We start from the raw sequence: 13,198 nt of genomic DNA, 5'->3' as shown, positions 1-13,198 counted from the left end.
CGCTTCCGTTTCGCCTTTTCTCACTTTAGCCCCCCACCACTCGCTTCGACCTTCCCACCCTCCAACGATCCAATACACACCATGAAGGCTTCCGCGACATTGTTGGCCGCGGCCGCCATCTTTTACCAAGGCGCGGCCGCCCTCCCCGCTGTCGACTGGACCGGTACTGCCGTTACTCCGGCTAAAGTCGTCGAACGTGCCGACGCCGCTCCCTCAGCCTTCCCTGGCGCCGAAGGATTCGGCCGAAATGCGATTGGTGGTCGGACTGGAACGGTGTACAAGGTTACCAATCTCAAGTAAGTACTCAAACCACTTAGCCCCAGGTGTCTAAATAAGGACTCTCTCTGACTTTTGTTCTGTGCTACAGTGACTCCGGCACGGGATCTCTCCGTGATGCCGTCTCTCAACCCAACCGAATCGTCGTATTCGACGTAGGCGGCGTCATCAAGATTGACGCCCGGATCGTGGTGTCCAAGAATGTTTACATTGCAGGACAGACAGCTCCTGGCGGTGTAAGTGACCACTGAATCCGAACTTGAACGCAACATGACGACGAGCAACTAAGACCAAAAAAAAAACAATACAGGGCATCACAGTCTACGGCAACGGCTTCTCCTGGTCCAATGCCAACGAGGGAATCGTCCGCTACATCCGCATCCGCATGGGCAAGGGCGGCGACTCAGGCAAAGACGCAATTACTATCGCCGACGGCAAAAACATGATCTTCGACCACGTCTCTGTCTCCTGGGGCCGCGACGAAACCTTCTCCATCAACGGCGACGTCTCCAACGTCACCATTGCGGACTCTATCATCGGCCAGGGGCTCGAAACTCACTCCTGCGGCGGGCTCATGCAGACGAACGAGGGCGGCGTCTCCCTCTTCCGCAACCTCTACATCGACAACAAGACGCGCAACCCCAAGGTAAAGGGCGTAAACTCCTTCATCAACAATGCTGTGTACAACTGGGGCGGTGGCGGCGGCTATATCGCGGGCGACTCCGAGGGCGCGAGCTACGTGAATATCATCCAGAATTACTTCATCTCTGGTCCCTCGACCTCCGTCACGGCCTTCACGCGTGGCAACGCCAACTTCCGCGGCTATGTCAAGGATAACTTTTACGACTCCAACAAGGACGGCGTGCTCAACGGCGCCGCCCTCTGCGTCTCGACGACCTGCTACTCCAACATGGCTATCCAGACCACTGCCTTTGACTACCCCGCCCCAGCGAAGCTCCTCTCCGCCGCCGACGCCGTCGCGCACGTCGCAGCCAAGGTCGGCGCCTCCATTGCTCGTGACAGCGTCGACGCCGCTTTGGTGAAGGAACTACTCTCCTACGGAAAATCGGGCAAGCTCATCTCTGATGAGGCCGACATGGGGGGCGCGGGCGACATCGCGGCCGGCACGGCCAAGAAGGACACCGATGGCGATGGAATCCCCGACGACTACGAGACTGCCAACGGCCTGAACCCCAATGATGCCTCGGATGGTATGAAGATTGGTGCTGGCGGGTATGCGAACCTCGAGATTTACGTCAATTCGCTCGTTCCCGCCGTGTATTAGGCTCTTTCTAGCCTGGCAGGCCGATGCCGCGAATGAGCATGATTGGAGGTTAAGAGGGACCGAATCTCTATGGAGAAAACACCTTGGCTGTATATAGCACGCGCTTTTTCACATATTTTCTTGTGTATACCTACCAAACTTACTACCCATTGTCGACTTTTACGACGAGGCATATATGTTCTTTCAAATGGACATAGTCCATGGCCTTTTTTCAACTCTTGTTATTTTGCAGAACTTCTCAACGTTCAAGTCCCAAAACTGAGCGCCAAATTTCGCTGTGTTCCCACAAAGTGTTCATGCATGCTCGTTTGCTGGAACCCGGATCTAGAGTACGGCGCCGGCCCGGACGGCAGCAGGTGGTGGGGCACCGGAGCCACTCGCTTTCCGGGCTAACAAAGCACCTTATCTCGCGAACACCCGGCCTTGACCTCCGCCCGAGAAGAAGTGGGCCTGTCACAATCCGAAGAATGAGCCTTCTGGAAGGCGCCTGCCGTCTTGCAGAGTTGGCGAGAAAGTTAATGCCCGCCTCCAAGGGGGATCGACTTGAATGCGTATTGTTACGGACGAAGCTAACTGCTAATCATTCAAATAGGAGCAGCTACAGGTCGAGCCATTAGAAACTTTGACTATCCCGAACCAGAGCCTACAGAGGCTAGAACTGGCTAACGCTCTAGTCTGCGAATCTTCCCAGACATCTCGTTCAAAGGTATCCATGGCTTGTTCGAAACAGGATGGCATTTTGCCATGATTAACATTGTATCGCCGACATGGTCAGGCAGTTTGCAAGTACTTGGATCGCGCGCGTGACCGAGCGCCACGCTTCCGATTAATATACGACTCCAAAATCTTCCGTGATATGTGAATGAATGTTGGTATCCTCCTCGGTCAAAGAAGTCCCGCTCAAGTGTTCGCCACCCCCTCCCAAAGCATTTCCCATATTGACATCCAGAGTCATTCCCAACCACCTCACAATCATACGGTGTCTCTCATACGGCAATCTTCATCTGTGGCCCATCAAATTCCGGTAGGTGCAATCGACGAATCATATACTAAAAGATCCTCTCATTGCTCGGACGTTACCGACTCCCGAAGGGACTGTCAACTCGAGTTCACTCGTTTGATCGCTGCCGATAGCTTTCGTGTGCCCATAGCGACCGTTTCGAAACCTGTCTTGGTGATCGCTGCGAAGGACTTCGATCCTAACGCCGCCTTGGCGACTTTCGATACCGCAACTTCCAAGTCGAACCTGGTGACGAGAACCCCTATCTTTCCACTCGTCTCTGAACGTCGTCCAACTAGTCATGAAGAAGATGACGGCATTCCATACTCCTTGAAGTGGGAGGACTGTGGCGCTGGCGACGTTCAGGCCAAAGCTGACAACTTCGGGCTTGAGAAGATTGACTACTCTGTTGATAGAGCTTGGTGTCCATGTCACCAAAACAGAGATGGCAAAGATGAAACTGGTTCTGAGGTATGCAAGCTTGACAGGATCTAGACGATCCAACCTGGCAGAGAACTTTGTACCAACGCCCCCAATTCGTTGAAAGACAGATCGACGGGGTTTTCGTGGCGGGGGGTCTGATGTGCATGTGGTTTCGAACCGAGGGCTTGGTGTACAGTGTCCATCCTCTTCACTCGTACGCCATGACTGTTGGTGTCGGGGCTGTTGACCGTCCGACTGCTTTGTAATGGCTAGGGATGGCACCTGGGGAGTCCAAGGCCTGGGTGCCATCGTTGTAATTTGTATATCCGTCACAGCGGTTCCATAGAAAAACTCGGTACGGGTTGTGAGGTTCTGAGAATCGTCAACTTCACGCCAATTCACAAGTAGCCCTGGCGGTTTGACAACGTACCTTTTCTGCTGAGTCTCGCTCATCCGAACAGGATGTGTCTTTGCAGTCTCTTCCGGTATTGCTGAAGGTGAGGTTGTGGAGTTGATTGCGGTGATGGAAGACGTGGTAGCCGACGGCAAAATAAATAACGCATGACCCAACAATGCAGGTCCAGATGGGAATATAATAAGTGAATATACGAAGTTTGGACCAATCATGATTTATCCAGCACCATATCTGCGAACGTTAGTCACCGTACTTCATGGCGAGAATGCAGAAAGATCGTCTACGTACGGTGGCATCTCCGTAGATAAGGTCATCTGGGCCACGAGGTCGGACTAGGAGACAAACAACGGCTGGGATCATGGGGAAGCCAAAGCAAATAGCGCAGTAGACCCAAATGTAGCGTCGGAAGGAAGAAGGATTGGCACCGGCGAAGAAGACGAGGTAGACATTGACAGCCATGGCGAAAGACCACCACGGGTCAGACTGCATGAACCTATTGCATCGAGTCATCAGCACTGCCTGTACAGAAAAGACCAAATGAAGGAGAAGACGAACATTTCGAGCAAAAATGCTTGTGCTTGACACAGAGCGGATTCTGCTCCAGCTCGCATGCCGTCGTAGCCCATGGCACAGGCAATGCTGGCACCAACATTGGCAATCGACGCGAAGACGATGAAGAGATTTGGAACACTTCGAATGCGCTTGAACTGCCAGTAGGTAATAAATATCAGAGTGACTCCGACCAACGACAGGGACGCGCCGATTCTTTCCAAGGCGATAATAATGTCGATCTGGGACTGGCTGAGGGACTGCACTTTCTCGCCCATGTTGGCAACTGGCCCGTCCTGACCGTCCATGAATCCGGTTGATGACCAAGGTCTTCGCTTTGACGTAGTTTGGTAACTTTGGTGAGTGATCGAGCCGTTGATTGAGGCAGCGACTCGAAGACCGACTGGGTCATAAGGTCAGTCATTTTTGTCTCCTGCGTAGGGAAGTGCATCCTGGGGAAAGAGCTGCAAGCATACCTGCCTCCGTATCTCAACAGCTGAGATACAGTCTGCAATGCAGCGAGACCCGGCCCCCTTGATGTATATGTGAAAGGACCGAAAGATGAAGCGTAGGTCGTGGCTCGAAAGGCAGAGGTGGCACAAATGGCGGCCGTGGCACAAGGAAGAACCGAAACTCCCAGTCGATAAGAACCCACAGAGACTAAAGCAATGAAAAGGATTGGCCGGTGGGAGGTACAAGCCTCGAGGATCCGAAGACCAGAGTGATATGCCGTGTTGCTGGACGGCAGCTCTGTGTGACGAGCTGCTGGCCTCTGCAGCACCAGCGGAGGCGAGTAGGGAGCGGGTTGAAGAGATTCGAGCGTATTCGAGAAGGAAACAATCGAGAGGTCGAGAAAGAAGGGCAGGCGAGATCATGTATTAATTTCAGCAGCCCAGACTTGTAGCCACTTTTGGTCGAGACGCTGAGGTGCATGACCGACTGCGGAAATCCTGGCTTTGGACGGGGAAGAGAGCCGACGCAAGGAGAAGTTACACGAACGAGAACGGGCGAAGAAGAAGAAGGGATATGGGCGGACAGATCGATGGCGAGCGGCGACGGGTACGAGAAGATCTTCGCTGAGGCGGCAGGGGAAGGAGAGGGGGGGGAGGGGGGGGCTTGGCCGAGAGAAAGTGCAGAGGATGTTTGAATGCCGGGATCGAGAGACGAGAAGGAAGGAAGCGGTGACTGTTTCCGATTCGAGGCAGACCTGACGGGATTCTTCTCTGATTGGAATTGGTGCCAATATCAAAAAGGCTGTGGCTTGCAAGTTGCAAATGTTGACACGAGGGAGGAATATCCAGGACGAGGTGGTTGCGCGTGTGAGTGGGAGTGAATGAACGCGATGAAGGGGCAGGGGTCAAGGGGAGGCAGGGAAGGACGGAAGAAGGGGGGAAGGGACAAGAGAAGGAAGGTATACATCGGGAGGCAGTTGCCAAGAGATGAAGTCAAAACAGAGCACTGTGGAGGGGAGGTACGGTAGAGGCAGAGGTGGATTTGAGGGATGAGAAGTGGGAAGGTGTGATACTGGCAAACAACCTTGTTCGAGGAAGCAACTACAAGACGAACGAATCTAGCTTATTCAGGCAAAGTAGGTGCCGTCTTCCATTCGTGGAGGTCGAGGTGGAGGCGGAGGAAAGAGATGACTGAGAATGTGTAGATGGCTTACCTTACCTGCCTCAACGGGCCTCGATGAGATGCCCTCCGGGCGAATTCCTTCAGGATATTGGATGCTCTCAACCCTCTCCACACGGGATGCCGGGGTCCTAGTGTGAGATAGGATGTGAGATGAGATGCAGTAGTCTGATTTTGGACTGACTGGGGATGAAGGTGATGAACGATTTCTACATGGGAGAAAAAGGCGGAAAGGCATCACAGCGGGATAGTAAGACGGCACGATGGTCCGGTGAGATCTGTAAGGCGAGTGAGATGGAAAACCCCAACCCATCTGCATCATCTTGGCTGCCACACTGTATTAGGGCCAATCAACAAGACCCAACCAGACATGATGTACGGAGATGCATCCTCACAAACAGCCTCCACAGGCCAACGCCAGGCTCTTTTCTGCACAGGGCTGGGCAGGGCTGGGCAAGGTGGCAGTCAAATGGAGGTGGCCCGGGCAAACAAAGAGAACTGCTGACCAGGGAGAGGGAAAGAAAGCTCAGCAAGCAGAATGCGATCCCGATAGCATGAGAACGAGATTAACATGAGTGATGCTTGTCACTGATGTTTCCGGAAACGAGAAGAATAAGTGAGAAATAAAGTGCCAGTACCCGGCAATCTCTTCTAAGCCCCAATTGGGATCACCACAGTGTCCAGAATCGTCATGATGTGGCCGAGAATAAGGTATTTTACATTAGGGAGCGAAGCAAGGTGAAGAAAGTTGGATGCGCCTTACGGATATTGTCGACGAGTAGGCACGTAAGACGGGGAGAATGTCTCTCGCCTTCGATTATCTGCCTGCCCTGGTGTCTCACTACCACGTCGTGGCGGCAGTGTACCCGTTGGATGTGCTTCCCAAGACGTTGATCGGATGGCTGCCTGTCTGAATCTCAATCTGGATGGAAATGAGAGATGAGATGACTGGGAATGACTGGCAAGACCAAGAGCCGCGGCGTTCAATTCTTCCGCTCAATTCACGCTTCCAGGCTTACAGTGCAGGAGGAAGTCGCGTTTGGCTGGACCCCAGGTACCTCTTTCCTGCCTCACTGCCTCCACATCCTGCCTCCTGCCATCTCCCACTTCTTGCCTCCCTGAGGTACCTAAGGTACCTCATGACAACCTTAGGTACCTATTCATGGCAGATCAAGAGGAACCGCAAGGAAAAGGAAGAAACAATGCGTCGATTTTTTCGGTCACTGAATAGGTACCTCAACTTACTTCACCTGCAAGACCACCGCTTCAGCATGTTGGTCTTCCAATCTCTGACCGCCCTTCCTGATGCACTTTATGTCCCGGGTGGTCGTGGATGTGGCTTGAGGACTTGGCTACGTTAACGGCCGCAATATCGAGAATTCATTCGTCATCCTTCTTTGCATCTTGCATCTTCCTACGTAGCCCGCCGTTTTGTCGGTCAGATCGGTCGGACCATGCGGTCCCGAGGCGTCATCATCCAGCACACGGTGCGGTCCCCTCCAAAGTCCACGGTAAAGTTGATGGATCCGAATCGTTGCTGTTCATCCCTCACCTCGTGGCCGGTTATCGAGATACAAAATGCCATTGATTGGAAATAACCGAATCGAGAAAACAGGCCCACTGACGGCTTATGGTACGATCTTCCTTCTAAGAGTTCAAGGGTTTTGTCATTCTTCTCCCCCTCGAGACTGCTCTGGATATGAGATCTGACCAGATTGCCTAGCCAAGTCACTTAGTTTGGACTCTGCATACCTGGAGCCTGGACTCGTTGCACCCAATCTTGTATGCGATCGTTTGCCTGATATGCACTGTCTATCTAGCTGTGCCGCAGCTGGGGCTCCCACCACGGATGGCTGAGCTGCCAGCAGGCCATCAGACCGAAAATAGAGGCAAAACACCATACCGATGCCACAGGGACCAGCCTGCATCGACAAGTGCCAGCAACCTGGGACGCAGTAATGGGGGACACCCTCTCGCCCATATCAACTGATGTGATGGACTACGAATACAACATGGATGCGTGGAGGTGCAGGTGAGGTTCAACGATGCAGCAAGAGCAAACGACTAGCCCCTCATTACGATGTCCAACCAGACTTCAAAGTGCACTGCACTGTTGTTTGCCTGCCTATCACGGGCTGGCTGGACTTGACTTTGTCTCCACGAATTACGGATCACAATCCGCTCCTTCACCTACTCTTTGGTTTGCCGGGATAGCCTTTGGAAACCGAATGAACTCCCAACTCGAGCTGGAAACCCGCAACCAAACATTCAGACCAGACTCGAGAAATCCGGCAAACGCTAGCATGGGAATTTCGAGTTGCTCAAGGCTTTGCCCAGCTGCGTTGCGCTGGACCTGCTTCTCCTACCTGTCCTTCTCGGGCCAGGACAGAAGCGAGATGCGGACTCTCAATGGGTGTTGCAGAGTTCGGTAGCGATCCAATCGCCCGCGTGTTCTGTCTCTTGTAAATGCATCCCGCCTGACTGCGTTGTAGTCTTTTGGCCACCGAGCGACCAGCGACGGATTAGGGCCAACGCACGTAAGGCCATCTCAAAGCGACGGTCACCAGCCTAAGCGGTTGCGAGCGGGACATATGCCAAAAGACACCGGTTTACAGGTACTTGACACTGGAGACGCCAGGTGATCTCCGCGTGCGATGCAGAATGCCAATCCTGCACTGTCGCTTGTTGCTCCCCAACCAACCCGCAGTGCCCTTGTTGTCCACTCGTACCGGGAGCGAACCTCAATTTCCTGCGCTCACCCAACACTCTCTCCAAACCCCTCCGACGGCCGAGACACGCAAGCAAGGTCTCCCCAGGTTGATGCTGAGAGTCACGCCATTCCTCTCCCTCGACCGCCAGGTCTCGATGTGGCGTCTGCAGTTTGCTATGAAAAAGGGCATGCGCTCAAACCCTGCGCGTCGCTGCCTCCCTTTTTGAGCAGTCGTCTTCGTCGTCCTCATCTTAGTTTGACAGAATCACTCGACCCTTTCCCTGCTTTCGTGCGGCTTGTTTGCTTCCCTCGCTGCAGTTAACCGGCGAGCCACTATTCGTCGTAGCAGCGCCAGTCTAAGACTCACCATCTACCTTGATGAATCCTCCGGATATTCTTTGCCGGATCGATTCTCTCAAATGCTCGAGCTTGCCATCCACTTGGCGCTCGTATCGTTTGCCCGAAAGCCCAACCGAAGACAGCAGTGGTATTAGAGCGTGATGACCATTCTCATCCCATGCGCGGTGGATTATTGCCAACAACGACTCCCAGAAACACGCTTCAATACAATCATCACAGCTCGGGGCTTCCAATGCATACCCATCCTTGCCCTCATTTTGAAACATTAATGGTATCTTATTCGTAAGTTCGCCATCACTATAGGAGGATTTCTGTCCCATGTTCCGACCGTGACTCGTGAGTCCATGACCAAAAATACATGCATTTTCATGTGCTCGATTCCTAGCTTCGTGAAATTCCCAGCCGTTCTGTCCATTTTCCATATACCTTTCGATGTAGCTGAAAGCTACTCAGAAAGGGTCTTGAAATAAGTCCGATAGATCTGACCGATAGCCTGTCTCAAAAGTGCAACGCCTCGTTGATCTGAAGCAATGCCTTCAAGCACTCGCAGCTTCCACACCGAGGCCAAACCCCGATTTCGTGGTTAACTCAAGCATCTTTTCTGCCACCCACCTACCATTATGGGGGCCTGAAAAACATGAAGTGCGTACCATAACCATTGGCCAGAACATTGTCATGGTTCTGTAAGCAATGCCCTCGGTTGGCGCCTCTTTCTTCCCTTCTAGGCCGAATACCGTTCGGATATCTTCGAGAACGTCTTCAACGACAGAGACACCATCCGACCAACTCGGCATAGGACCTAAGCTTATGGCGACTTTGCCGCTGCTCTCTTTTAGAGTGTTTCGTAACTCGATAATCCTCTCTAAGAGGTATACACGAAGGGAACGGTAATGACTTCGCGCGATAGCAACGGATGACTCGGACGACAGTGAGAATAGACCGTTGAAGACTTTCTGCTGCTGTCCGGAGCATGTTGAAGCACCAGAGAAACCGAGGAATGCGACGGCTGCCTCAAGGTCGCTGCTTAAATCGATCCCGTTCCGGATGAGGTCTAGCAAATCCTCCGGGGGGCTTTCGGTTAACCTGGTCAAGTTACCTTGGACTTGCACCTTGAAGTCAAAGGCTCTCTTGAAATCGACTACCTGTCGAACAAGCGGCTCGAGAACCGGGCCTTTGCCCCACGGAGTTTCCACTTCTTCCAGCATTGACCATAGAGGCGTCAAGTGGTCTCGTTGTATGAACATCTCCATTAACTTGTCATAGAAAGATTAGTTGGAGGGCTCATGGTAGAAATGATCAATGCTACTCACCGCCGCATGACAGAAGAAGGTGAAGCAGGCTTTATCGACTTCGTTTGTCAGGCCATGTTCTGCCCGGAACTTGAATAACTGCAAGCCTCCTGCCCCGTGGGGAAATACGTTCTCTTGCAAGTCAATTGTGCTTGTGCCTCGCTTGCCATTGATGACCTGCTGGGTTTAGCTAAGGCACACTCGGAAAGTAGCCCGAAACATAATAGGCGTTAGCTTCCAAGGGATCAACTCAGGCATACCTCGAACATGCCAAATAAAAACAACGTGACCAGGTTGGCATCGTCTCGCACAGCAACTGGGTCTTGCAGGGCTTGGTTCAGAGTCGAAATGGCTTTGCCGTAATGTCGACGAGCTTCGACCATGAGCCCTGACTGACGGAGTGATCGAGAGGCACTCGCTAAAGCCACAGCGTGTGTGGCGTGTCGTGCGTGACTGGCATCAGAGAGATCGACATCGTAGTACTCGGGGAGCCGACTGAAAATCATGATACTCGCTTGCGCGGCATAGTTGGTGTAGAAGCGGTTCACCGATAATACTTCTGGGCCGACTTGGATGGATTTCGGAAGGACGAGCTCCGGCTCCTCATCCGAATCCAGCAGTGTTTGGGAGGATTCTCTTCGAATAAGGACCGGCGGCCCAGGTGAGCTGTCCTGCGGTTCAGTCTGATATCGGATTGATGGAGGTTGCTGGCGGTGTTTCCATCTAGATGTCCATGATGCTGGATACCCGGAAGACCGTCGTTGTTGGGACGCAGAGATGAATGCTCTTCGTGGCTGGGGGCCGTCGCGCTTCATTCACAAATCAGCCTGGCTAATATCATCTCATCGCCGGGGTCTCCGAGGCTTACTGTCATGCGCTTCTCCTCGACCCTCGAATGGCCCTGTTGTGATTTGGCCAAGCTGGCCATGGCGACTAGGTCTCGTCAATCCAGCGGCGGTGTGGGCTCGACATTCGAGCGACTCTTTCATCAGCAGTACCCCAACAGGACCAAAGCTGACGCGCTTGAAGGGAAATTGCGGACATTGAAGCTATGTAAAGAGGTCAAATCGTAATGGCAAGGTTGGGGAAGCTCCCCACGATAAATGTGGAAATTTGGAGAATGTTTGATCTGGCTGATCCCGGTTAAGATCGCTCGTAGTCGTAGCGGCATATCCCATGTAGTCGAGGTCGACTACTCATCCATCCTTGGCAACGCGGGCGAACACGGCGCGTGCAGTAGCCCCTAGGCCAGGGGAACGACCTCGGTGAGTTGGGTCAGGACAAAGCCTATTGGTGTCCGTCCGGTGGTGGCGGAAGTGACTGAGACGTCACTTTGACCTGCCCCGAACCGGTCAAACTCTAAAAGCGCACAAGTAGCGCGCCGCGCTTGTTACTAGGGCGCCCAATGTCTCACACGGCGCACTCGAAGAATCCTCCGGGGCAGATTCCGGTGGTTACCTAGCTGTCTTTGTTCGTTGGCTCTTCTTTCTTGTTGGGAATCCAGCTGTGGACTGAGCTGTCCCGCACATGGTCGTCATCAATTCGACCTTGAGGACAGACTTTGCTGGCGCAGAGGGATGCTGAGCCCAATGCCAAACCTGCAATTCTAGCCGTATTGAGAAGGCAAGCCGAGGTGTCAAAGGAACCCATGATACGCCGAGTCTAAGGCCGAAAAACCCTGAGCTCAGACTTGAACATGAGGCTTAAGTTGCACAGACGACACCTTGATTTCGTGCATCAGGGTCTCTGCCTGTTGGATAATCGCTCACACGCGTTGAAAGGTTCTTGATACGTTGGCGCGTGCCCCCATCGAGCTGCAGGACATTGGACCCTGACAGCAGCCAGATGATCTGCGGCATACGATGCCGCTGGATCCACAAGCCACGACGAGCCAAGACCCCATTGCTACTATTTCCAACCAGAAGGCTGTTCAGCCATGGCAAAGTCTCTTCCGTTGGATGGATGGATGGCAAAGTCTCGGATGCCAAAACGCGGCATTCGTATGAAATCGAGGCTTGTCGAACCTTGCCAGGCACCGAGGGGCTGGAATTTCTGACTAGTATCACTATGTTTGTAAATCAGGTACGAAGTTTACCAGAGTTGGCTGATGGCGCAACATGTAATACCCAACTATCATCCATGGGGTTCCCAAAAGCAGCTGATAGTGCGAGCTGACACTAGCATCGAGATTCCCTTTGCATCTTATTCGGCGATTCAAGGATCAAGCAATACCACTTACTCGAGAGAGGATGCCTTTCGTCCCATGGAAAACCTATGGAGCAAGGCGGGACAGGCTTTTAGCGTCGTCAGCAACCTTCCCCTCGATGCCGTTACTGGACCTCTGCTTTGAGCCATAGAGTCTGACGTCAAGGATTCCTCATAGCTATGGTGGGGGAGAAGCCGTTGCATTGGAATTCCGCGAGGGGTGAGAGGGCAGAAAAGGAGCTTGGGTCTGATGTTGAACCCCTCATCTTCTTCCACCCTTACCCATGAGTATGATCTCCCCGTGGATGGAGCAGCACAGACGAAATTCCCCAACTTTCCCCGACCTTGACGGCGCGCACATCACAAGAAGCGAAGAGCTCGGATCCTCGCAACGCAACCATGGAGAGGGACGGCAGCGGACTCGTCCAGAGTTTGCGACGGGATCCTAGACAGGGCCGCCACAGGCCGACCTCATCGCCGACGGACTTAGTCGGCAAGTTATTCATGCGACATGCATGACACATCCAATTGGACGGACGGCATTCTCACGGCCACTGCACCGCCGCCGGCGGGTTGCCGTTTTGCTGCCCAGTCGTCCGTTCACACACACAACGAAGCCAACGCTTCAGCCACCTCACTCACATTGGAAGCCCGCCTAGTCCTCCTCCATGATCCATCCCCGCCTTTGCCGCTGATTGACGCCGCAACAGTGAGTGCGTGCCGGCGTTTGACGGCAATGCTGGCCGGAACTGTGGGGCCTCGGCGATGTCCACGATGAGCGGCTCTTACCCGCCCAACTCTATCGCGCTTCCGATGTCAAGCAGTCCGTCACCAGTTTCCAGCGCCGGCTACTGGCCCCATCCTCCATCGGCGACGGACTCAACTACCATCCCGTGAAACCCTAAAGCCGCTTCGGTCGGCAGAGCTGACAAGACATCACTTCCACTCCAAGTCATGTGTGTTCGAAATCCCAATTGCCGGATTACTCAATGGACGGGAGTCCGACTCATTTGCAGAACAGCTAGTCAACTACATTCTAGGATGCACGACACAG

At 53.3% G+C, this 13,198-nt stretch overlaps 3 protein-coding genes across 3 annotated transcripts; 1 reads left to right on the top strand and 2 right to left on the bottom strand.

The window, feature by feature from the left end:
* Window positions 1-81: 81 nt before the first annotated feature.
* Window positions 82-1,561, top strand: CABS01_13653 (pectate lyase C; the record flags this gene model as incomplete). Its single annotated transcript, XM_060546995.1, has 3 exons — window positions 82-296; window positions 368-512; window positions 587-1,561. 3 exons carry the CDS (start codon window positions 82-84, stop codon window positions 1,559-1,561), a joined length of 1,335 nt encoding a protein of 444 aa, XP_060394585.1.
* A 1,042-nt stretch (window positions 1,562-2,603) lies between these two features.
* Window positions 2,604-4,256, bottom strand: CABS01_13652 (G-protein coupled receptor; the record flags this gene model as incomplete). Its single annotated transcript, XM_060546994.1, has 4 exons — window positions 2,604-3,356; window positions 3,415-3,630; window positions 3,688-3,892; window positions 3,955-4,256. The coding sequence occupies 4 exons, from the start codon at window positions 4,254-4,256 to the stop codon at window positions 2,604-2,606; spliced, it is 1,476 nt and encodes a 491-aa protein (XP_060394584.1).
* Window positions 4,257-9,186: 4,930 nt separating this feature from the next.
* CABS01_13651 (uncharacterized protein) lies at window positions 9,187-10,867 on the bottom strand (the record flags this gene model as incomplete). The annotated part of the gene is made up of 4 exons (XM_060546993.1): window positions 9,187-9,903; window positions 9,961-10,116; window positions 10,200-10,748; window positions 10,808-10,867. 4 exons carry the CDS (start codon window positions 10,865-10,867, stop codon window positions 9,187-9,189), a joined length of 1,482 nt encoding a protein of 493 aa, XP_060394583.1.
* Window positions 10,868-13,198: the final 2,331 nt, after the last annotated feature.

This window comes from Colletotrichum abscissum (genome assembly GCF_030869225.1).
Source record: "Colletotrichum abscissum strain IMI 504890 chromosome Unknown Scaffold_47.1, whole genome shotgun sequence".
Classification (NCBI taxonomy): domain Eukaryota; kingdom Fungi; phylum Ascomycota; class Sordariomycetes; order Glomerellales; family Glomerellaceae; genus Colletotrichum; species Colletotrichum abscissum.
The sequence above is the reverse complement of the archived record's forward strand: the minus strand, read 5'-3'. Positions and strand labels throughout refer to the sequence as shown.